Raw genomic sequence first — 25,267 nt, 5'->3', positions numbered from 1 at the left:
GGACAGCTTTGAATGTGGCCCAACACAAATTCGTAAACTTTCTTTTTTTTTAAGCTCATCAGCTGTTGTTAGTGTTAGTATATCTTATGTGTGGCCCAAGACAGTTCTTCCGGTGTGGCCCACAGAAGCCAGAAGACACCTCTGAGCTATGTGATGCCTGAGTCGAACATTAGGGAAAAAAAAAAAGAACATGTGCTATAGAATTCGTGTTTGTAATTATTTTATTGAATCAAAGCAAGACTCTAGATTTGAAATAACTTCTATTTAATGAGGGTCTACTTTACATTAGGTTTGACAGTAAGTATTCAGCATTTATGATTACTAATTCTTACCGTAGCTTTTCAGGTGGTTATTATCCCCATTTTACAGGTTACGAAGAAGATGAAATTCTATACATCATGTACTACATATTAAAGCCAAAAAGGAATTATTTTTCTGATTTGATAGAAAATCCAATAAACCAAAATACTTCATTCATTCCCTTAGTATCTTGAATTTGAAGTCCTCCTTGTAAAGCACAAAATCTCTTTTCAGTGTTTATAATCAAGTTACACACCATGAAATCAAAGTGCATCTACAATCGATAGTGTATCTTAATTTAATTGGCAATATATTTTTGTTAATGGAGTATAAAATAATGTCTCTTGCAAACAATAACATTTTAGATTTGATAAAATATAAACTTTTTGTCAGAATACTAGCTAACCACGAGACCCAGTGGCTTACGCCTGTAATCTCAGCACTTTGGGAGGCTGAGGTGGGCAGGCCGCTTGAGGCCAGGACTAGCCTGGGCAACATGGTGAAACCCCATCTCTACAAAAAATACAAAAATTAGTCAGGCGTGGTGGTGTGTGACTGTAGTCCCAGCTACTTGGGAGGCTGAGATGGTGAGATGGGAGGTTCATTTGAGCCCAGGAGGTTAAGGCTGCAGAGAGCCAAGATCATGCCACTGCACTCCAGCCTGGGTGATCGGAGTGAGACCCTATCTCAAAAAAAATGCGGAAAAACTAGCTACCATTTATTTAGCATTTGCTATAGGTCAGCGGGTACTGTGTTAATATCATTTGTAAATGTTATCTCCGTTGGTCCTTAAATTGCTTACAGGTCTTTACAATGTGACTTCTGTTACCTCTTCTACTACTGTTCTTATTCTGCTTAAGCTACACTGACTTCTTAGCTAGTTCTCAGATATACCAAGTATATTGCCACCTGATGGCTTTTATAGTGACTGTTACCTTTGCCTAGAATGTTCAGTCTCTCTCCATTTTCTTTTTTTTTTTTTGAGATGGACTCTCACTGTCATCTAGGTTGGAGTGCAGTGGCCCAATCTCAGCTCATTGCATCCTCCACTTTCCAGGTTCAAGTGATTCTCCTGCTTCAGCCTCCCGAGTAGCTGGGATTACAGGTGCGCGCCACCATGCCCAGCTAACTGTTGTATTTTTAGTAGAGATGGGGTCTCACCATGTTGGCCAGGCTGGTCTCGAACTCCTGACCTCAAGTGATCTGCCCACCTTGGCCTCCCAAAATGCTGGGATTATTGGCGTGAGCAACCATGCCTAGCCTCTCTCTTCACATTCTTTATTCACATCTCACAGTTTTCAAGGAGCCAATCCTGACCACCCTAATTAAAATTGTAACCCCTCGCTAGTATTTCCAGTCCCCCTTATCTTTGCTCTATAATTTCACCTCTTGAAACACTACATATTTATTTATTATGTTTTTAATTTATTGATTGGCTGCCTCTTCTACTGTCCACTAGCATGTGAGCTCCACAAGGGCAAAACATTTTGTCTGTTTTGCTCATTGATATATCGCTGGTACCTATAACTGTGCCCAGTGCATGGTAAGCTCTCCATAAATATAAATATTTGTTGAATTATATTGCACTTTCGTAGTGACACTACAAAATACAGATTTTCCATCTTCATTTTGCAGATATGGAAATTATGACTTGGAGCAATTAAGTAATTTACTCAAGGTCATTCATAGAAGTAGCAGAGCTGCAATTTTTACCCAAGTTTTGACCTTTGAATGGAAACACTCTATCTTATAATGCTTATCTTAAGTAAATAATATAGTGAAAAGGTGATAAGTGCTATGGGGGGAAAAGAAAAAACAACTCTGCCTTTTTTCTCCACTCTTTAATTTTGAAATTCTTTCAGACTTACAAAAAAGTTGCAAGAGATACTATTCAGAGAACTTGTATAACTTTCCGCAGCTTAACCTAGTGTTAACATCCAACACCAAGAAATTAGCATTGATACAATACTGTTAACTTTCTGCTTCTTTTCTTTCTTCATTAATCCACACAGCTCCTGCTATTAAGTATGTTATTTTTTGTTGTTGCTGCTGCTGTTGTTATTTTGAGATGGAGTCTCGCTCTGTCACCCAGATTGGAGTGCACGGTGCAATCTTAGCTCACTCCAATCTCAGCCTCCTGGGTTTAAGAGATTCTCCTGCCTCAGCCTCCTGAGTAGCTAGGATTACAGGCATCTACCACCACACCTGTCTAATTTTTGTAGTTTTTAGTAGAGATGGAATTTCACCATGTTGGCCAGGCTGGTCTCCAACTCCTGACTTCAGTTAATCTGCCTCCTTGGCCTCCCAAAGCGCTGAGATTACAGGCCTGAGCCACCATGACTGGCCTCATTTTTGGTTTATAGAAAGCAGTTTGGCTAGGTGTTTGACTTTAATTTTACTTAAATGGCTTTCATGTAGTATCTATGCGTTATAATTTTATACTCACCAAGATTATTACCAAGTACATAAATAATAGTTGCATGAGCTGAATGAATATTTCTGCAATACTTCTTTTTTTTTTTTTTAAGGTACCAGATCATCAGTCAATTAAGTTAAGTAATCTAGGTGAGAATAAACACTATGAGGTTGCAAAGAAATGCGTTGAGGATTTGGCACTCTACTTAAAACCACTAAGTGGAGGTAAAGGTAAGTTCATAAAATGCATTTTTACTGATAAGTAGGGCTTGGTAGTACATTTACCTGGAATGACTTGATGTGGATACCCTATTAAATTGTGGAAAAGGAGTTTGCTTGAGAAATGCCTTGAAAAATGTATAGATTGAGAAAATTACCTTGTCCTATTTTCTGAAAATAACCAATATTGTCATTAAGAATTCAAGCTGGGGCCGGGTGCAGTGGCTCATGCCTGTAATCCCAGCACTTTGGGAGGCTTAGGTGGGCGGATCACAAGGTCAGGAGATCGAGACCATCCTGGCTAACACGGTGAAACCCCATCTCTACTAAAAATACAAAAAATTAGCCAGGCATGGTGGAGGGCGCCTGTAGTCCCCGCTACTCGGGAGCTGAGTAGGAGCTGAGGCAGGAGAATGGCATGAACCTGGGAGGTGGAGCTTGCAGTAAGCCAAGATGGCACCAGTGCACTCCAGCCTGGGCGACACAGCGAGACTCCGTCTCAAAAAAAAAAAAAAATTAAAGCTGGGCGTGGTGGCTTCATGCCTATAATTTGAACACTTTATGAGGCTGAGGTGGGTGGATTTCTTGACCCCAGAAGTTTGAGACCAAGCCCATCTCTACTAAAAATACAAAAAATTAGGTGGGCATGGTGGCACATGCCTGTAGTCCCAGCTACTGAGGAGGCCAGTGTAGGAGAATCACATGAGCCCAGGAAGTTGAGATTGCTGTGAGCTGTGATCGTGCCACTGCACTCAGCCTGGGCAATGGGAGTGAGACCTTGTCTAAAAAAAAAAAAAAATTTACCAGAGTCACTGCATCTTGAAATTTGTACAGTATTTGAATTCATTGTTTAATAGTGCTTTTATTAATATAATATTATTAATATAATATTAATGTAATAACAGAGACAGAATACTGTTAGGAAAATGAAAGCACATTACAAGGGACTCATTAGGAATTATGGCTTAATCATTAAATACAGATAATGAAAATTGACTTTTATTTTTTATTGAAAAAACTTTAGCTCCCTTTGTTTCCCTTTTCCTAAAGGTGTAGCTAGTTTGAACCAGAGTGCACTGAGCCGTCCAATGCAAAGGAAACTGGTGACACTTGTAAACTGTCAACTGGTGGAAGAAGAAGGTCGTGTAAGAGCCATGCGAGCAGCTCGTTCCCTTGGAGAAAGAACTGTAACAGAACTGATATTACAGCACCAGAACCCTCAGCAGTTGTCTGCCAATCTATGGGCCGCTGTCAGGGCTCGAGGATGCCAGTTTTTAGGGCCAGGTAAGATAGGTTACTATCTTACCTTTTTTATTAGTAAGGGGCTTGAGGATGCCAATTTCTGGAGCTCAGTGAATCCTGAGACTCAGCCTGTCTTTATATGTACAAATATTGATATAATTAAAGATAAATTTGTTTTTGTTGTTGTTATTGCTGTTTTGTTTTGTTTTGTTTGAGACAGTGTCTCACTCTGTCACCCAGGCTGGAGTGCAGTGGCGCAGTCTTGGCTCACTGCAGCCTCGACATCCAGGTTCAAGCAATTCTCCTGACTTAGCCCCTTAAGTAGCTGGAACTATAGGCACACACCATCACACCCGGCTAATTTTTCTATTGTTTGTACAGACAGGGTTTCACCATGTTGGCCAGGCTGGTCTGAACTCCTGACCTCAGGTGATCCGCCCGCCCGGCCTCCCAAAATTCTAGGATTATAGCCACTGCACCCAGCCAAGATAAATCCGTTTTTATTAATCTTAATTTATATGATAGACAGTGCTTTTGTGTTTTAAAACAAATTTCTCATTTAAGCTTCAATTGCCATCAAGATAGGCAATATAGCTACAGTTTTACAAATTAGAAAACCAAGTTAGTGGCCTAAGATTGAACACGTAATAAACCAAAGAAAGGTAAGCTGTTTTTTGGTCTGAAAAAAAATGTTTAAACTCTTAATCGTTTTTAGGGGATAATTATTTATGATTAGTGTTATCTATGTTCTGTCTTAAAAAATCTTCACCTATACCAAGGTTATGAAGTACCCTGCTGTGTTTTCTTCTAGAAGGTTTATTGTTTGAAATTTGTGATTTAGAACTACAGTTTGGGTAGAATTTATTTTTGGAAAGGAAACTTTAATAAGTGATATTGGGACAACTAGATCAAAATGTGGAAAAAGACAAAATTAGATGCATTTCTTATTCTCTATAAACTATATAAATTACAAACATGTCAGAAATCCTTATTAAAAATAAAAATAAATTATATAGGTAATAAAAACCAATAAAAGAATGTATTTCTGTATAACCTGTGAGTAGGGAACAGTTTTCTAACTTTAACTCAAAATCTAGAAACAATAAGGGAAGAAATTGATATTTGACTGTGTAATTTTTATGTTTAATTTACATCACAAAAAAATTATAACCAAAGGTAAAAGAAGGCCAACTGGGGAAAATATAAATTATGTAACAAATGTACACAGAGGGCTAATATAACTAATATATACGGTACGTCTAAAAATTCAGAAGAAAAAGACCAACAACCAATTGAAAAATTGACAAAAGATGCAAGAAATTACCATTTCTCACCTATCAGATGGTAGAATCTTAAAGTCTGAAAATAATTCTGTTGGCAAGGGTGTGAGGTACTCTCATCCAGTAGTCATGGGCATGCAAAGTGGTGCAAAAGAGGAATTTGGCAACATCTGAAAATATTACCTCTGTGTTTACCCTTTGGTCTAGCAATCCCACTTCTAGGAATCTATCCCAAAGAGACAACAGAAGGTATAGAATGCATAAAGTTTTAAAAGAACTATTTGTAATAGCAAACATCTGGAAACAACCTGAATGCCTATGCATAATAAGGTACTAGTATAATAAACTGTGGTATATCCTTCCAGTGTAGTACTATGCAGCTGTCGAAAGAAATGAGGAAGAAGTATATATTCTGCTAGGGTGTGACCTCCAGATACGTTGGTAAGTTAAAAAATAAAAGCAAGGTCCAGAATGATGTGCTCAGCATAGTACTTTCTAAGTAAGAGAAGGAGGGAGAAAATCCAACTTAATCATTTAAATTTTCCAAAAGAAACAATGGTTAAAAAAAAAAAAAAAAAAAAAAAGACTAATACCAGTATGTAGAAGAACAAGGAATCAAGGGAAAGCAGACAGGGACAGAAGCTATACCTTGTCAACTCTATCTTGTTTTGTACTTTGGAACCACATAAGTGTTTTATGTAATTATAAAACAACTTTAAATATTTTTAAAATTTAATTAAAAATGATTAAAATAATACCTAAAAATAAAGCTAAAACAAGTTGGTAGCATATCCATTCGAGAATGAATTATTTCAGGTTACTTTAGAACACAGTGTTTTGACCTTTATATCCCTAGTGGAATATACAATAAATCCTAAATTATATTCATTTGTCATATTGTTCATAATTCTACTGGTATTGTTATTTAGAAACTTAAACAGACACACAGTAGCATAAAACAAGTAAGCAAATAATTATGTTAGTGCCACCAGAATCAAGACTTTCAGCATTTAAAAAAAAGATACAAGGCCAGGCACGGTGGCTCACACCTGTAATCCCAGCACATTGGGAGGCCAAGGCGGGTGGATCACCTGAGGTCAGGAGTTCAAGACTCGCCTGGCCAACATGGCAAAAACCCATCTCTACTAAAAATACAAAAATTAGCCGGACATGGTGGCAGGTGTTTGTAATTTCAGCTAGTCGGGAGGCTGAGGCATGAGAATCGCTGTAACCTGGGGGCAGAGGTTGAGTGAGCCTAGATCATGCCACTTCACTCTAGCCTGGGTGAAAGAGCAAAACTCCATCTCAAAAAAAAAAAAGAAAGAAGGAAAGATACAAGTATAAAATCAAAGATTTAAGTAAAACTCCTGCAGCCTTAAATTTGAATTGGCAATTTTAATACAGACTCATTTGTTTTTCTATTTCTAAAAAATGCCAGTGTCCATGGTCTGTCCACTGAAAATACTTAGAAGTGATGAATAACCCTAACACCCAGATTGTGGGCTTTCATATATACCATTTCCCACTAAACAGAGGCAGGGCTCTTTGGGTAAATGCCTTATTCCAGTCCTGGGTTAGGAAGTCATGTGCTGGGTGGGGAGAGGGGAAGCAAAAAAGCTTATAATCCCAGTACTTTGGGAGGCTTAGGTGGGAGGATCAGTTGACCCCCAGAGAAAGAGATAAGGGAGAGACAATTTTGTTGAAAGGACAAAGAATTGAACATGAAGGAGCTCCTACTAGATGTAAGTAGGGCAATTTAAACATTATAATGAATGACTCCAATGCAGTGAAACACAATATGTACAAAACGATTCTTACATATTGAGGAAAATTTCCTCTTTTAGCTGAATTCAAACTAATAATACATTTAGAAAATGATACAATTAGAAGAATCACAATTTTGCATCCCCAAATGTATTAATGGGCTTCAACAAGAATTATTTATGGCTGTTAAACCCTTTAGATGAGAGGTAACTGGGGAAATTTATAATAGATGGATAAAGTCTGAACCCACTGATAAATCTTAGCATTACTGAAAGTGGAAAAAAATAGGCCTGTACTGTGTATATCTTGACATGATGCATGGAATAAGAGGTGCCCTTAGCAGCAAACAAACTTTACATGAATTAAGGAGGCTAGAGGACCATACTTAAAAATATCATAGGCTGGGCACAGTGGCTCATGCCTATAATCCCAGAGCTTTGGGAGGCCAAGTCGGGCAGATCGCTTGAGCCCAGGAGTTTGAAACCAGCCTGGGAAACATGGTGAAACCCCATCTCTACCAAAAATACAAAAATTAGTCGGGCATGGTGGCATGCACTGGTGGTCCTAGCTCCTCAGGAGGCTAAGATCAGAGGCTCACGAAGTTGAGACCGCAGTGAGCCTTGATGATGCCACTGCACTCCAGCCTGGGTGACAAAGCAACACCTTGCCTCAAAAAATAATAATATATAAAAAATTAAAAATATTGTCGATGCAAAATTATCAGATCTATAATGTGGGAAACTTCAGAAAAATTTTTCTTTAAGAAATGGATTTTGTTTTAAATGAGAGGGTTAGAGGATGGTGGAGAATTGATACAGATTTTTTTCTAAAGCCTATAGATACATCAATCAAGCAATATGTGAACTTTGGATACTTTGAGAAGACATTTTTGAGACAAAGGGAGAAAATAGAATAGACTGAATGTTAGATCACATTAAGAAAATAATGTGGCTGGGTGGGATGACTCATGCCTGTAATCCCAGCACTTTGGGAGGCCTAGGCGCCGCATTGCTTGAGTCCTGGAGTTGGAGACCAGTCTGGGCAATATGTCGAAACTCCATCTCTACAAAAATGAGTCGGGTGTGGTGGCACATGCCTGTGGTCAGGAGAATCATTTGAGCTCAGGAGGTGGAAGTGCAATGAGTGCAATTATGCCACTGCATTCCAGCCTGGATGACAGAACAAGACCCTGTCTCAAAAAAGAAAGAAAATATATTACTTTTGTTAGGTGTGATAGTGGTGTTATATTAAAACAATTTTTTAAGTCTTATCTGTTAGAATTACATACTGAAGTACTTAAGAATGAAGTAATATATTGTCTGGGACTTTTAGATACTCCAACCAAAGTAAACTACAAAAATGAGCACGAAGTAGATGAAACCTGACTGGCAAAAGCTGTGTTATGGGTGCAAGTTATCTCTGCTTTTATATATGTTTAAAATTTTCCGTTATACAAATTTTTAAAATATTTCAAAAATCTAGTTTCATACAGAATTAAAGAATGTTACCTTTAGATGTTTCTGATGTTTACTTTTAAAGAAGCACTAGACTAGGTGTCAAATCTCTTTTCTACAGCTCAGAAACAAAAAGACAGCCTAATTTAAAAATGGGCACATAACTTGCGTAGACATTTCTCCAAAGAAGAGACATGATGGCTAACAAGCACATGAAAAAATCCTGAGTGTATTTAGTTATTAGGGAGATGCAAATCAAAATCACAGTGACATACTTGTTTATACCCACTTGGCCATTATTTTATTTCATTTTTTTAGAGACAGGGTCTTGCTCCATTGCTCAGGTTGGAGTGCAGTGGCATGGTTTTAGCCCACTGTAACTTCAGAACTCCTGGCCTCAAGTAATCCTCCCATCTCGGCCTCCCAAAATGCTGGGAGTAGCTATAATTTTAAAAAATGGAACATAACAAATGTTGATGAGAATGTGGAGAATGTGGGCATGTAAAATGGTATGCTGCTTTGGAAAATAATTTGTCAGTTCCTTAAAAAGTTAAACAATTACCATATGACCCAGCAGTTTTATTCCTAGGTGTATACCCAAAAGAATAGAAAACAGATATTCAAACTAATACTTGTATACAAGTGTTTATTGCAGCATTATTTGCAATAGTCAAAAGGTGGAAACAATCCAAATGTCCATCAAGTGATAAATGGATTAACAAAATGTAGTACGTCCATAAATAGGCTATTCCTCAGCCATAAAAGGAATAAATGCATATATATGCTGCATGTGGATGAGCTTCAAAAATACTACATTAGGTTGGGCGCAGTGGCTCACACCTGTAATCCCAGCACTTTGGGAGGCTGAAGCAGGTGGATAACTTGAGGTCAGGAGTTTGAGACCAGCCTGGCCAACATGGCAAAACTCTGTCTCTACTGAAAATACAAAAAAATTAGCTGGGCATGGTGGTGCACACCTGTCATCCCAGCTATTCAGGAGGCTGAGGCACAAGAATCATTTGAACCCAGGAGGCGGAGGTTGCAGTGAGCCAAGATTGTGCCACTGCACTCCAGCCTAGGTGACAGAGCGAGATTTTGTCTCAAAAAAAAAAAAAAGAAAGAAAAAGAAAAAAAACCCGCATTAAATTAAAGAAACCAGACAGCCTACTGTTGCCGGGGCTGTGTATCGAGTATATGAACGGTGACTGCTTAATGGCAATGAGTTTCCTTTGGGGTGATGAAAATGTCTTAAATTAGAGTTGATGGTTGTACAACATTGTGAATATAGTAGATACCACTGAATTGTGCAGTTAAAATGGTTAATTTTATCTCAGTTTTTAAAAGAAGTCCTTGCTAGCAGAGAAACACTGGGAGGTGAAAAAAAGAAAGAAAGAAAAAAGAAAAAATTAAAAAAAATTTAAAAGTCCTTGGTTCTATTAGATTGGTGCAAAAGTAATTGTGATTTTTGCCATTATAGTTCCAATTTTGTTGGTAACTAGATATGTTACCTTGGCTTAAACACTTAACTTCTCTGGACCTCAATAGCCTCACTTAGAAAAAGGGTTGGTATTTTGAATCCAGATAATATTTCAGCTCTTAAGCTGTATTGTTTTGATTGATAACCATGTATTTGTAATTTGTAATTTTGAAATAATTTCGTATTTATGGAAAAGTTGTAAGAATAATGCAGAGAATTTTTTGTATATTCTTTACCAACATTCAGCAGTTTCTAATATTTTGCCATATTTGTTATTTTTTCCCTCTCTTCTGAACCATTTGAGAGTAGGTTGTTTATTTTATGCTCCGTTCCTTTAATACTTCAGTGTGTTTCCTGAAAACAAGGATACTCTCTTATGTAACAATATTACATTCATTAAATTTTTAAAAATTAATGATACAATACAGTACTATATACAATTTGTAGTTCATATTCCAGTTTTGTCAACTATTCCAAAAATATCTTTTATAGTATTTATTTTCTTCAAGTGTAAGATCCAGTTCAAGATCACTTTCTGTATGTTTTAGTCATGTCTCTTTTTAGTCGTCTTTATTCTGGAACTTTCATGACACATATTCTTGAAGAATACAGGCTATTTATTTTACAGAATATTTCTTTTTTTTTTTTTTTTTTTGAGATGGACTTTCGCTATGTCGCCAGGCTGTAGTGCAGTGGTGCAATCTCGGCTCACTGCAGCCTCTGCCTCCCGGGTTCAAGTGATTCTCCTGCCTCAGCCTCCTGAGTAGCTGGGAGTACAGATGCACACCACCATGCCCAGCTAATTTTTGTATTTTTAGTAGAGATGGGGTTTCACCATGTTGGTCAGGATGGTCTCGAACTCCTGACCTCAGGTGATCTGCCCGCCTCGGCCTCCCAGAGTACTGGAATTACAAGCATGAGCCAGCGTGCCCAGCCTCAGAATATTTCTTAATTTAGAAATCTGATTTTCTCTAATGATTAACTTCAGATTATACTATATATTCCTGGCTATAAAGCAACATAATGAAATTAATACCTTCTTTGGGTTTTGCATTCAGAGGCTAATATTTTTTAAATTATATGCAAAATAGTTCTGACAGGCAAAGTAACAGTCTCATGCATGCAAACAATACCATTTATTATAAGCGTGCTGTGGGTTCTTTGCATATCATTGTCAGAGTAGTTCTGTGTATTTAATTTTTATATATTTATTTGAGATGGGGTCCGTCTCTGTTACCTAGGCTGGAGTGCAGTGACGTGATCACAGCTCACTACAGCTTTAACCTCCCGGGCTCAAGTGATACTCCACTTCGCCTCCCAAGAGCTGGAACCACAGGCACATGCCACCATGCCTGGCTAATTTTTTTAATACTTAACATTTTTTGTATAGACAGGGTCTCCCTATATTACCCAAGTTGGTCTCAAACTCCTGGGCTCAAACAGTCTCCCTGCCTTGGCCTCTCAAAGTGGTGGGATTTATAGGTGTGAACCACCACACCCAGCTATGTGTTTTATAAATGACTTTTTTTTACCTTAACCTTATCATCATCTAATTGACTGTTAAATACAGAAGATACTTTAAGTTCTGTTAACTTGTGTTCTGATTGGTATTTAGTGGAAGAATGTTTTATTTATGGAAAGTATGTTTTATTTTGCTTGATTACCTTTTAAATAAACTATGTATGTGTGATGTCCTCTTTGTGCTGATTAAATATAGATTATGGGTAATGGGCCACTATAAACTCTAATACCCAAAGATGTCTGTGACACACATGATCTGATGGGTTCCTCATTTGTCATGAACTTATGTTCCTTTAATATTTTTAGCTATGCAAGAAGAGGCTTTGAAGCTGGTATTACTGGCATTGGAAGATGGTTCTGCCCTCTCAAGGAAAGTTCTGGTACTTTTTGTTGTGCAGAGACTAGAACCAAGATTTCCTCAGGCATCAAAAACAAGTATTGGTCATGTTGTGCAACTACTGTATCGAGCTTCTTGTTTTAAGGTAAGCACTAAGTATCTATGGAAAGACATGCCTGTTTGTGAGACAGATACTTCCTGAAATTCCTGTTACCCAGTCTAGAGGCCCTAGCAATACAGAATGCTTACAAGAGTTGAGAGGAAACTTTCCTTCTGCATTGATTGCATCTGCGGTACCACCTTTTGGTAGTACCTGTTACTATCTATTGGCAAAATAAGAGTATATATGTGAAGATGTCAGTAACAGAAAGAACATAAGGAAATCATTTGGTAAACTTGACTCTTATCAAGTAAAAGTGGACTGCAGAAACCTAATTTCTTTACATTTAGTGTCTTAAAAGGAAATCAGGAACTATATTGAAAACTTCATAAGGAGTATGTAAACTTTGTAACCCATTATTATTTTTGTTATCTCATTCTCTGTAGTGATTAGATGAATACCTTTAATCTGAAAATGGCCTACATGTTATCTCACATACAACAAGGAAATGGAAGGTTGAGGAGATTGGTCCACTCTGCTTTTAGATGTTGTTTTTTGTTTAGTGGAAAGGGTAGGGAAGAACCCCAATATATTTTAAAATGTAGCTTCATTGTCTAATAGGCTAGCAGGTAGTAACAGATACTGAAAGCAAGCTGAATCCTTAAAGTGTTTTTATGATCCAAGAGTGTAGGTTGCTGCCTGGGTCTTGAGAATGTCTCATGTACTTGGAAGTAGAAAGGCCTATTGGCTTCTATGAAAGTAAAACATTTAAATTTGAAACCAAAGCTTATTTAGGTTATTTTGTTGGTTTTATAGCTCCCAAGAGTGAAAATAGTACAGACAGAAAACTGTTTTCTTGGCAGACCGCTTAGTTTGAGATAACAGGTAATTGGTAATAGAAATGTGTTGGGATTAATTCATTTAACTCCACTAATGAGACTTGGACACTATCTGCCTCATAGTCATAATGTTTAGTTTCATGCTCTTAGGGCAACTATTGAAATTAATCTCTATTTCTACACACTTCACTAGGCCCTATAAAACTCTGTAACTTTTTAATGTATAGTTTTTTACTACTTAAGTAGAGGTTAAAGCTATATACCCTGATGATAATTTCTGGGGTAGCAGAAAATTTCTTCTTTTAAGTGACGGACTTTCACTCTGTTGCTTAGGCTGGAGTGCAGTGGTGCCATCATAATTCACTGCAGCCTTGAACTCCTGGGCGCAGGCCATCCTCCTGCCTCAGCCTCCCAAGAAAATTTCTTAATTATCATGTGGTAGTACTAATATATGTGTACCTATTAGCTGGATTCCTTGCTTGTCTATCTTTATCCTCTCCTGTTACCAAAGTGATGTTTTTTTAAACATAAATCTGATCATGTCACTTCTCTGCTTAAAAATCCTAAATCAGCCCTGTACAGTGGTTTATACCTGTAATCCCAGCACTTTGGGAGGCCAAAGCGAGAAGACTGCTTGAGCCCAGAAAGTCAAGGCTACAGCAAGCCTAGATCGTGCCACTGCACTCCAACCTGGGTGACAAAGTGAGACCCTGTCCTCCCCATCCCCTGTCCTCCCCATCCCCACCCCTCCAAAAAAATCAGTGGGTTCACATTCCCTTCATGATAATATCCAAATTTCCTACCGTAGTATATAATGCCCTCTATTATTATTCTCTAGCCTGTATCATACCTTAACCCTATGTGTTCTGCTTTTTCATGTTTCTGTTTCACCACTTGCTGCTCTTTTAAAAATTCTATTTCTCCCCCTTTTTTTTTCTTTTTTTTTTTTTTTTTTTTGAGACGGAGTCTCACTCTGTCCCTCAGGCTAGAGTGCTATGGTGCTATCTTAGCTCACTGCAACCTCTGCCTCCCGAGTAGGTGGGATTACAGGTGCCTGCCACCACCACGCCCGACTAATTTTTGTATTTTTATTTGAGATGGGGTTTCATCACGTTGACCAGACTGGTCTCAAACTCCTGACTTCAAGTGACCCGCCCACCTCGGCCTCTCAAAGTGCTGGGATTACAGGCATGAGCCACCACCCCGGCCTCCTCACCTTTCTTTGCTCAGGAAACTCATATTTATTGTACACAAATGAATTCATGTAGCTTTCAGCTGGGAGAAGCCTTTTCTGAAATCCCGTTCTTCTCGCTAATTTAATTCCTTTTCCTCTTTGTTGCCATCAAGCCTTATAATAGCACTTTTACTGTAATTTTCTACTTACAAGTTTCTCTTTCTTAACAGTGGCTGAAATCATTGAAGGCAGGGATTATGTATTTAGTTATGTAAGTTCTGTTTTGTTCCAGAAAGAATTTGTGGTCAGGACATTATCTTATCTATGTACCTTATTTGTGTGGTGTCTGATATGTAAGTATCCCCCAGCCTCCGTGAAAAAAGAATAAACGAATCAGTTGAAGGGAGAAAGCACAGACCAATTCTGATGAGTTTCTTTTTCTCTTTTCTATTTCTTAGGTTACCAAAAGAGATGAAGACTCTTCCTTAATGCAGCTGAAGGAAGAATTTCGGAGTTATGAAGCGTTACGCAGGGAACATGATGCCCAAATTGTTCATATTGCTATGGAAGCAGGACTCCGTATTTCACCTGAACAGTGGTCCTCTCTTTTGTATGGTGATTTGGCTCATAAATCACACATGCAGTCTATCATTGATAAGGTTTGTGAAATTAGAGATGCTGATGTTCTACCATTGCTGTTACGTTGAAGAGTAATAGAATATTCTAAAGAGTCTATACACAAACAGTTGGAGATTCCTGTGTTTTTAAATGTCAGACTCTTATAAATTATCCTTATTTTCTTTTTATTTTTCTACTTGCAAAGTAAAGGGATGCAACAGGGAAACAAATACATGATACTAGCATAAAAGCAGTGAGGCTTACAAAATTTCAAGCTTATCTATATTCTGACCTCAGAGAGTTAATACAGCTTATAAGTTTTCTAAGTGTCTAATGATGAATTTCATAGGGCAGATTCTGAGGTGAAAATTCAATTCATCACTGATAGTCCTACTATGGAATCTGAAGACACTTGAAAACCTATTAAATGTGTTGAAAATTGAAAGTATTTGAATATAAATGTGTCATGAGAACCAAAGTAAAAAGCATTCTCATTTCTGTTTGTTAGCTACAGTCTCCAGAGTCATTTGCAAAGAGTGTCCAGGAATTGACAATTGTTTTGCAACGAACAGGTGACCCAGCTAACTTAAATAGACTGAGACCTCATTTAGAGCTTCTTGCAAACATAGACCCTAATCCAGGTATGTGGGAACATGCTCAGTTGCTTATATTTTTTTCTACTTTCGAGGTGAATAATACAAGAGAATTACTGCTAACATTCTTCCCCTCCCAACCCCCATGCCCTTGGTGGCTTATTTTAGATGCTGTTTCACCAACTTGGGAGCAGCTAGAAAATGCAATGGTAGCTGTTAAAACAGTAGTTCATGGCCTTGTGGACTTCATACAAAATTATAGTAGAAAAGGCCATGAGACCCCTCAGGTAAGTATATTTATTACATTTCTGACTGCTATTATCTCTAACTCAGTTTCATCCTGAACATCTTAACAAGCTGTTTTGTTAATTGGACTCAGTATGTGACTCATAAGTTTTTACCATCTCTGTTCTTTTGGGAGAAACCCAGTTTTTAATGTACTTGGTAACATTTTATAGCACAGCAAGAGTTTTGAGGGTATCTTAGATGTGAGTATAGTTCATTACAGAATTTTTTTGACCAAATGTAGATAATTGATTCCAAACGTTTTGTCTAATTCTTTTCTACCGTGGGAAATTGTCATTTATGGAATTTGAATTTTCTTTTTTCTTTTCTTTTCTTTTTTTTTTTTTTTTGAGACAAAGCCTCACTCTGTTGCCCAGGCTGGAGTGCAGTGATGCTATCTCAGCTCACTGCAACCTCTGCCTCCTGAGTTCAAGTAATTCTCCTGCCTCAGCCTCCCAAGTAGCTGGGATTACAGGCAAGCGCCACCATGCCCTGCTAATTTTTATATTTTTTGTAGACAAAGGGTTTTACAATGTTGGCCAGGCTGGTCTCAAACTCCTGACCTCAGGTGATCTGCCCACCTCGACCTCCCAAAGTGCTGGGATTACAGGTGTGAGCCACCGTGCCCAGATGAAATTTGAATTTTCAAGGTAATTTTCAATGTACTTTAGAAATTGAGATATAATCCTGGCCAGACACAGTGGCTCACGCCTGTAATCCTAGCACTTTGGGAGGTCGAGGTGAGCAGATCACTTGAGGTCAGAAGTTCGAGACCAGCCTGGCCAACATGGTGAAACCCCGTCTCTACTAAAAAAAAAAAAAAAAAAATACAAAAATTAGCCTGGCATGGTGATGGACACCTGTAATCCCAGCTACTCAGAAGGCTGAGTCAGGAGAATCGCTTGAACCCGGGAGACAGAGGCTACAGTGAGCCGAGATAGCGCCACTGCACTCCAGCCTGGGCGATAGAGTGACTCTTGTCTCCAAAAATATAAAATAAAATAAAAAGAAGTTAAGATATAATCCTTTATACTAATAACTTCTGTTTATTAAGTTATTATGAGCCATTCACTACATTCAATGTTTTACGTGTATTATTTCTTATCCTCACAGTCACCTGCAATGTAGTTGCTATGTCCAAGCTGAAATTCAAAGAGGTTAAGTAATATAAGATTGTGCTGTCAGGGGGTGGGTGCAGTGTCTCATGCCTATAATCTCAGCACTTTGGGAGGCCAAGGGGGGCAGATCACGAAGTCAGGAGATCGAGACCATCCTGGCTAACACAGTGAAACCCCATCTCTACTACAAATACAAAAAATTAGCCAGGCGTGGTGGTAGGCACCTGTAGTCCCAGCTCCTTGGGGGCTGAGGCAGGGAGAATGGCGTGAACCCGGGAAGTGGAGCTTGTAGTGAGCCGAGATGGCGCCACTGCACTCCAGCCTGGGCAGCAGAGCCAGACTCCGTCTCAAAAATAAAAATAAAAAAAAATAAAAAAGATTATGCTGTCAGTAAGAGCTGGGATCAAACCCACACTTTGTACTCTTCTTTCCTCATTCTTAGGAGACATTATAACTTAAAATGGTGACTGAAAAGCAAATGTTTTCATCTTAGGCTCATAAGAATAAGAATATCTTAGATTTTGATGCAAATTGTAGAAGTCATAGTGGAATTTTAATATTCTGCCGCATTGTGTGAACTCAGATAGTTTAAGCCTGAGAGTTGTACCCTCAAGTTGACAAGTTAATTGGTAATTTTTCACTTCTGGGGGAATTGTATTCTACCTTTTCTGAGAAAGTTTAAGTAGACAAAGCTTTCGGCTTTTTTAAATGCTTTTTAAAATTGTTTGATTTTGGTAGCAGAATTTTAAGACAGCAATAGATTGATGAAAAAGTATTGTCTTTTTCTGGGCATTCTGTTAACTAATGAATAAATGGACATAATAACATTTGAGCCAGTTTCAAATAATCTTCAGAAGGAATATCTAAAGTGCCAACTCAGGGTTGTGTCACATAACTCACAACAGGAAACAATGGAATATTCGTTGTTTCAGCACAAGAATTACTTGTCTAATGTGAAAAAGAATTAAAGGTGTAATTATAAAGTTCTGAACTTCCTAGAGTGAATTACAAATGGAATCTTCACTTTACCACTCATTGAATGTGTTCCATTTTTGTAGCCTCAGCCAAACAGCAAATACAAGACTAGCATGTGCCGAGATCTGCGACAGCAAGGGGGTTGTCCACGAGGAACAAATTGTACATTTGCCCATTCTCAGGAAGAGCTTGAAAAGTAAGTGTCGAGAATTCTCTTTTATATGGGTTTAATTTTTTATTTTTATGGGAGTGTTATATACAGTCCTGAAGTTTGTGATGACTTTCAAAAATGCAAGTTAAGGGGGCTGGGCATCATAGCTCATGCCTGTATTCCCAGCACTTTGGGGGGCTGAGGCAGGAGGATTGCTTGTGCTCAGGAGTTTGAGACCAGCCTGGGCAAGATAAGGAGACCCCCGTCTCTACAGAAAAATTTTGAAATTAGCTGTGTGGCCCACAGTTGTGGTCCCAGCTGCTCAAAAGGCTGAGGTGGAAGAACTGCTTGAACCCCAGAGGTCAAGGCTGCAGTAAGTTGTTCACACCACTGCACTCCAGCCTGAGGGACACAGCAAGACTCGCCTCAAAACAAAACAAAACAAAGCATGTAAGATCTGGGTACCAGATTAACATATGTGCATTTAGACCCTCACTCAGTGGTCATATTTTGAGACCATTTTATAGCTGGAATCCATATTTCTACTGAGCACCTGTGGAGAATGAAAATACTTGCAGTCTTATTTGCTCAGATTCAGTTAAACCTAGCAGCAAAGTCTCAGGCAAAATGGTAAAGCAGATATATATCTTTTTTATGACTTTTGGTCTTTTTAACATTCTTTTTTCCTGTGTATTCTTTCTCTTCTCCTGTGGGTAACCTCTTTTTCTATGTCCATTTAACCGAGACATAAAAGTTAATGTATATAAGGTTTAATACTATTACCCAATTTTTGTTGTTTTGTTTTTTAAACAAAACTTTCATTATTGAGACCTAACCAAAAAATTCATCCCAGCCTTCCTACTTCTGCTGGCCAGTGTATCAACTTTTTTTTTTTTTTTTTTTGAGATGGAATCTTGCTCTGTCACCCAGGGGAGTGCAGTGGCATGATCTTGGCTCACTGCAACCTCTGCCTCCCCTGTTCAAGCGATACTTCTGCCTCGGCCTCCCGAGTAGCTGGAACCACAGGTGCCCACCACCACACCTGGCCAGTTTTTGTATTTTTAGTAGAGACGGGGTTTCAGCATGTTGGCCAGGTGGGTCTCAAACTCCTGACCTCAAGTGATCTGCCTGCCGTGGCCTCCCAAAGTGCGAGGATTACAGGCGTGAGCCACCGCACCCGGCCCTGTCTTATCAACTCTTAGTGGACATAATTCATTTTGTTTTTGGATACTTTAAACAAACTGAGCTAATTTTCTCCTCCCATATCTCCTCCTCCTGCCTTCCATTGTACTCACCTCATGTACCCTGTTTAGCCATCCAGCCTGTTATATATGCTATGTTATAATAATCATCTTTGTCAGCTGTCCTTCCTTCAGCTTTTTCCGCTTAATCAGTCAAAAAATTCTGCCAATTCATCTTCCTATGTATTTCTCAATTTTTTCTTTTTCCTTCTTTTCTTGTGATCCAAGCTGTCATCCCCTTTTCTCGATCTCTTGTTGCCTTCTAACTAGTCTTAAATCTCTTGCTGTCCACCCCTTCTCCCATTATTTCCCTTAAAACAGAAATATTTTAAAAGCACAGATTTACTCATAACCACCCTTCTTCACCTAAGCCTTTGATAGGCTCTCATTGTCCTATAGATTAAGATATAAAATCGGTGTTGTGGCCTCTAAGACCCTGCATCATGTAATCTGTGCCTGCCTTTCTGATCTCATTACACAACACTAATTGTACTCAAGCCACACTGACCTTGTCTCAGTTCATGGTATGCACTGTGCTCTTTCCCACCTCAAGTCTTTTACATAATGCTGTTACTCCTAGGCTTGCCTTTGAGACCATTCCTTTGTTAAGCTCATCCTTCAGTTTTTCAGGGTAATTGCCCCAACACTTCATACTAACCAGCTTCCTCTTTCTCACACTATCATATAAAATTAATTAATGGCCTGCTTTAGAGCTTGACAAACTTCTTTATGAAGTCCAGATAGCAAACATTTTTGGCTTTGTGGGCCACAGAATCTGTTACAACCATTCAGCAGTGCCATTGTAGCAAAAAACAGCCGCAGACAATGCATAAATTGGGCATGGCTGTAAACTTTATTTATAAAAATACTTTACAGAAACTATGGCCCATGATCTGTTTATTAAATGTTTGTCTACCTTCCATAGGTGTAACTCCCATGGTCTATGTTGTCTCCATATTGTTGTCTCCTTTCCTCAGTGGCTAGCATGGGCACTGTACATAATGAGCTCTACAAGCAGCAGCAGTGTGATAGAAGATAAGTGTGTGTGCAGTGAAAAGAGCAGAAACATGCTTCTCTTCTCAGTTTTTTTCCCCACTTGAAGAGCCTAGAGAGAGGATACAGGAGTCCTAAGGAAAAAAGATGCTGTTTGCACCCAAACTAGTTCCATATACAGAATTTCACATCAGGATAATTTGGGAGACTCTAGGAAATATGTTCAGCTTGTCCATACCTGAAATAGAGCTTTTTAGCTAAAAGGGGAGCTTTTGAGAATACTTTGCTGGGGAGCAGTTAGACTAAAAAAGTCAGAGAAGAAACTGTGGTTTCATTGCCATTCCACCCTCAATTAGTGCCCATGCTGAAAATCCATTTTCTTCTCTCTCATACCTTCAAACAGACTTCACATTCTTCATCTGCAGTACCTAGTTCAGAACTTTATTATCTTTTGCCAGACTTATAATAGTAGTAGTAAAAATAATAATAGTCAAGCTGGGTGTGGTGGCTCACACTTGTTTTCCCAGCACTTTGGGGGGCAAAGGCAGGTGGATACCTTGAGTCGAGGAGTTTGAGTCCAGCCTGGGCAACACAGTGAGACCTCGCCTCTACAAAAAAAATAAACAAAATTGGCTGAGCATAGTGGCATACGCCTGTCATCTTAAGCTACTCAGGAGGCTGAGGTGGGAGGATCGCTTGAACCTGGGAGGTCAAGAATGCCATGAATTGAGATTATACCACTGTATTCCAACCCAGGCAACAGAGCAAGACTCTGTCTCAAAAATATAAATAAATAAAAATAATAAAAGAATAAATGTATAAAATATCAGTCATTCAAAAATAATAATAGCAAAATTATTGGTCACATTTTTAGTGTTTCACATGGTAATCCAGTTTGTTTTACTGCTTCCATGACTTTTTATCCAGTATCTTCCTATGTTTCAACCTATCTTTTCCACTTCCACTATTTTATTTTTAAAATATGTGTGTCTTCTTTAAATTCTTAATTAGTTCTTCAGTATATCACAGAATCTCATCCTGATTTTATACTCTAACCCTACTCCGCCATTTGTATACTTGGTTTTTAAGGTATATTCAATCACTGTTGATTACTATATAAATTTTTTTCACTCTTCTTTTCACTTGTCTATATTGTTTACTCCATATTGTATTATTTTCTCTCTCTTTTTTATCTGGAGAGCTATTTCTAATCATACTCAGATATTACCTTCCCTCAGACTTCCCTAGGCAGCGTTAATTGCATCCTTCACTGTGCTGCCACAGCACTGCATACATAGTAGTTTTAAAATTATGGTATGATTAGCTGGGTGTGGTGGCACACACCTGTAATCCCAGCTACTCGGGAGACTGAGGCAGGAGAATGGCTTGAACCTGGGAGGCAGAGGTTGCAGTGAGCCGAGATCGCGCCATTGCACTCCAGTGTGGATGACAGAGCAAGATTCAGTCTCAAATAAATAAATAAATAAATAAATTTATAATTGTTTATTTACATGTGTGTTTTCACTAGACCTCATTTATCTCACGGGTTACTAATCTTTTTTTTTTTTTTTTTTTTTTTGGAGACAGGACCTCACTCTATAGTGCAGTGGTATGATCTTGGCTCACTGCAACCTCTGCCTCCCGGTCTCAGGTGATTGTCCCACCTCAACCTCTCGAGTAGCTGGGACTACAGACACAGGCCACCATGTCTAGCTAAATTTTTTTTGTATTTTTTGTAGAGATGGGGATTCACCATATTGCCCAGGCTGGTCTGGAACTCCTGAGCTCAAACAATCTGCCCACCTCAGCCTCCCAAAGTGCTAGGATTACAGGCATGAGCCATGGCGCCTGGCAAGGGTTATTCATCTTTATATGTCCTGCATCTAGAAAATACCTGATACATAAACTCAGTATCTTTATGTGGAGGAGCAAATAATATACAGTTCTTATTTCCAGCCAGCTTCACACACTCTATTGCTGTTTAAACAAACAGGGATAATACAAAGGATTAGAGAAGTAGGTAATGTGACTGTCCTTTCAGTTTAAAAAATACATGTTGCTACCCCACTCTGAGCTTTTCGAGGATAGGCTGTTTGTCTTGGTTCACGTAACACCAGAAACTCAGCAAATGTTTGTTCAACTTAAATAAATTAATTTTATCTATATTTTCTTTCTCTATTATACACCCCTCTAACGAAACAAAATGTGCATGCCCAATAATCCCTTTTTAGAATATGTATTTATTATATGTAAACATAAAATATGTAGAATAAATATTATGTAAATATGTGGATATGTTTTAGAACTAGAATGTTGGGGTTATGATCTTAAGAATTGCTATTCTGAAGAGTGTCAAAAGCGAGGGATCAACCAACTCAACAAATAGTGACCAGGAGTGGTGGCTCATGCCTGTAATCCCAGCACTTCGGGAGGCCAAGGCTGGTGGATCACTTGAGGTCAGAAGTTTGAGACCAGCCTGGCCAGCATGGGGGAAACCCTGTCTTTACTAAAAATACAAAAATTAGCCAGGCATGGTGGTGCATGCCTGTAATCCAAGCTACTGGGAAGGCTGAGGCAAGAGAATCGTGTGAACCTGGGAGGTAGAGGTTGCAGTGAGCCGAGATTGCACCACTGCACTCCAACCTGGGTGACAGAGTGAGACTTTGTCTCAAAAAAAAAAAAAAGTTATAAAAGATTATTATATACTAGGTACTATTCAAGATGTTTCTAATGGAAAAAGGAATAGTAAACATGTAAATAAGCAATTTTGGCCATGGCAAACAATTTGGATTTTATTCTGGTTGCAATAGGAAGTCATTTTAGAGTTTTTTTTAAATGGAATGAGATTTTTATTTTGTCTTAGACATATCACTCTGGTGTCTGCATGGATGGAGACAAGGTAAAACTTCCATAGTGGTCCACAGGTGGTAGTTTGGTAGCTCGGGTAGGACTATAGCTATGGAAATTATGAAAAGTAGTCATACTTAGAATATATTTTGGAAGTAGAGCTGACAACGTGGACCAATTGAATGTGGGCTATAAAGAAAAGAGGAAAATCAAGGATGACCCCAAGGTATGGAGCCTGCATAACTGAGTGATCTCTTTTACTGAAATGGGAAATGCATCAGGGCAGAAAATCAGTGATTCTTTTGGCCATATGAATTTTGAAGCTTATTCTATATTCATGCAACAAATAATAATTGGGGGCCGGGTGAGGTGGCTCACGCCTGTAATTCCAACACTTTGAAAGGCTGAGGCAAGAAGATCACTTGAGCTCAGGAGTTTGTGACCAGCCTGGGCAACATAGCAAGACCTTGTCTCTACTACCCAAAAAAAAAAAAAAAAAATTGTCTGGGCATGCCCTGCCTTTAAAATAATAATAATTGGGCACTTAGGATGTTATGAGGCAGTGTATTATGTGCTAAAGATAGATGCAAGAAAGGCAAAATTCTTGTCCTCCGGGGGCTTACATTGTAGTAAGAAGACAGACATGAAATAAATAAATATAGCATCTCTTGTAATGACGGCAGTATGAAAAAAAACACACAAAGGAGAAAAAGAATGATTGAGAAAGGGGAAATCTCTTAGATAGGATAGTCTAGGAAAGACTCTTAGAAGATACAACATTTGAACAGATAGTCGAAGAAGGTGTCCAAGAGAAAAAAAGATAATTACCTAAGTGAAGTCTTAGAGGGAGGCAGATGGACTTGAGACCTAGGTGGTGAGACTGGCTTTAGTCAGGAACAGGAACTCATTGCCCCTTACCTTTAAGAGGAATGTGGCTACAGGTGCAGGAAGGTTACTGAAATTAGTAGTGGAAAGATAAGTAATTCTCTGCTTTCATCTGTTTTCGTGGTTAAGTGGGAGACAGTATCATTTAGCTGTAGGAGGGGTGGTTGGAAGTGGAGGGGAAAAGGCTGTTGGAGATGGGAAAATGAACTTAGTAAAGAAGGGTATTAATGAATTGCTTATTTGTAATTTTGAAGGGATTGTGACTGCACGATTTTTCTTCAACATTTAGCTGCTTGGGAGCAGGCACAAAATAAGTAAAGAATTGGATTGAGCTTTTACCAAGTGAGTTGTACAGAGGGAGTGTGGATCAAGGGAGTTAAAAGTTATTTACAAGGGAGGAGTTAATGGTAGATAGTGGATTCTAAGATGGGTAAGAAGGGATTTAAAAAGAATAGGGAGAGTTAGGCATGGTGGTGCACATCTGTAGTCCCAGCTACTCTGGAGTCAGAGCTGGGAGGATCACTTGAATTTAGGATTTAAGGCAGTCTAGGCAACATAGTGAGACCCTGTCTCTAAAAAGACAGCCTGTAGCTGCCCCAATACTAAGAATCCAATGTATATCACTAGTTGTCACTTACTTTACCTCACTCACTTGGTTAAGATTTTATTTCTCCTGACTCTCTTTTGAGAGGTTGATAGTCAAAACTTTATTTTTTGCTTTCTACAGCAACCTTGTGGATTATCTCTTGTTTTTTTTGTTTTTTTTTTGTTTTTTTTGTTTTTTTTGAGACAGAGTCTCGCTCTGTTGACCAGGCTGGAGTACAGTGGCATGATCTTGGCTCACTGCAACCTCTGTCTCCCAGGCTCAAGCAATTCTTCTGCCTCAGCCTCCCGAGTAGCTGGGATTACAGGCGTGTGCCACCATGTCTGGCTAATTTTTGTATTTTTAGTAGAGACAGGGTTTCACCATGTTGGCCAGGCTGGTCTCGAACTCCTGACCTCAGGTAATCCACTCTCCTCAGCCTCCCAAAGTGCTGGGATTACAGGTGTGAGCCACCATGCCCGGCCAAGTTTTGTTTTTTGAAGACGGAAAGCAAGGAGACACGATATTTTGTATAAAAACTCTGAGGAAAAGAATAATGAGAGTAGGTTTCAGAGAGCATGTGAAGGAAGGTATAGGGATCTTTGGGCCCCTCCAGACCACCAGATTGCCTTCCTAAAATATAGGTCTGCTCATGCCCTTCCTTCTTGAAAGATGTAATTATTGCTTTTCCTCTTATCTGTAAGATGATGTTGGCCGGACACGGTGGCTCATGCCTGTATCCCAGCACTTTGGGAGGCCAAGGCGGGCGGATCACTTGAGGTCAGGAGTTCGAGAACAGCTTGGCCAACGTGATGAAACCCCATCTCTACTAAAAATACAAAAATTAGCCAGGTGT

The 25,267-nt window shown here is 38.8% G+C and overlaps 1 protein-coding gene and 1 non-coding gene across 9 annotated transcripts in view; both read left to right on the top strand.

Moving 5' to 3' along the window:
- Positions 1-25,267, top strand: part of RC3H2 (ring finger and CCCH-type domains 2) — a 56,235-nt gene that overhangs the window by 9,675 nt on the left and 21,293 nt on the right. For 7 of the 8 annotated variants that reach the window (XM_031654489.1, XM_031654488.1, XM_031654491.1 and 4 more), the window contains 7 exons: positions 2,829-2,946; positions 3,985-4,218; positions 11,979-12,154; positions 14,581-14,781; positions 15,249-15,381; positions 15,502-15,620; positions 17,795-17,907. In XM_031654489.1, coding sequence (XP_031510349.1) covers positions 2,829-2,946; positions 3,985-4,218; positions 11,979-12,154; positions 14,581-14,781; positions 15,249-15,381; positions 15,502-15,620; positions 17,795-17,907 — 1,094 coding nt within the window. Of the gene's footprint in view, positions 1-2,828; positions 2,947-3,984; positions 4,219-5,821; positions 5,898-11,978; positions 12,155-14,580; positions 14,782-15,248; positions 15,382-15,501; positions 15,621-17,794; positions 17,908-25,267 lie in introns of those variants that run through there. The other variant, XM_021927178.1, reaches the window with a different exon arrangement.
- Positions 15,052-15,162, top strand: LOC116270164. Its single transcript, XR_004178090.1, has one exon. It is a non-coding gene; the product is annotated as a small nucleolar RNA SNORD90 (small nucleolar RNA).

This window comes from Papio anubis, chromosome 13, assembly GCF_008728515.1.
Source record: "Papio anubis isolate 15944 chromosome 13, Panubis1.0, whole genome shotgun sequence".
Lineage (NCBI taxonomy): Eukaryota > Metazoa > Chordata > Mammalia > Primates > Cercopithecidae > Papio > Papio anubis.
This window is presented reverse-complemented; position numbering and strand designations above follow the sequence as displayed.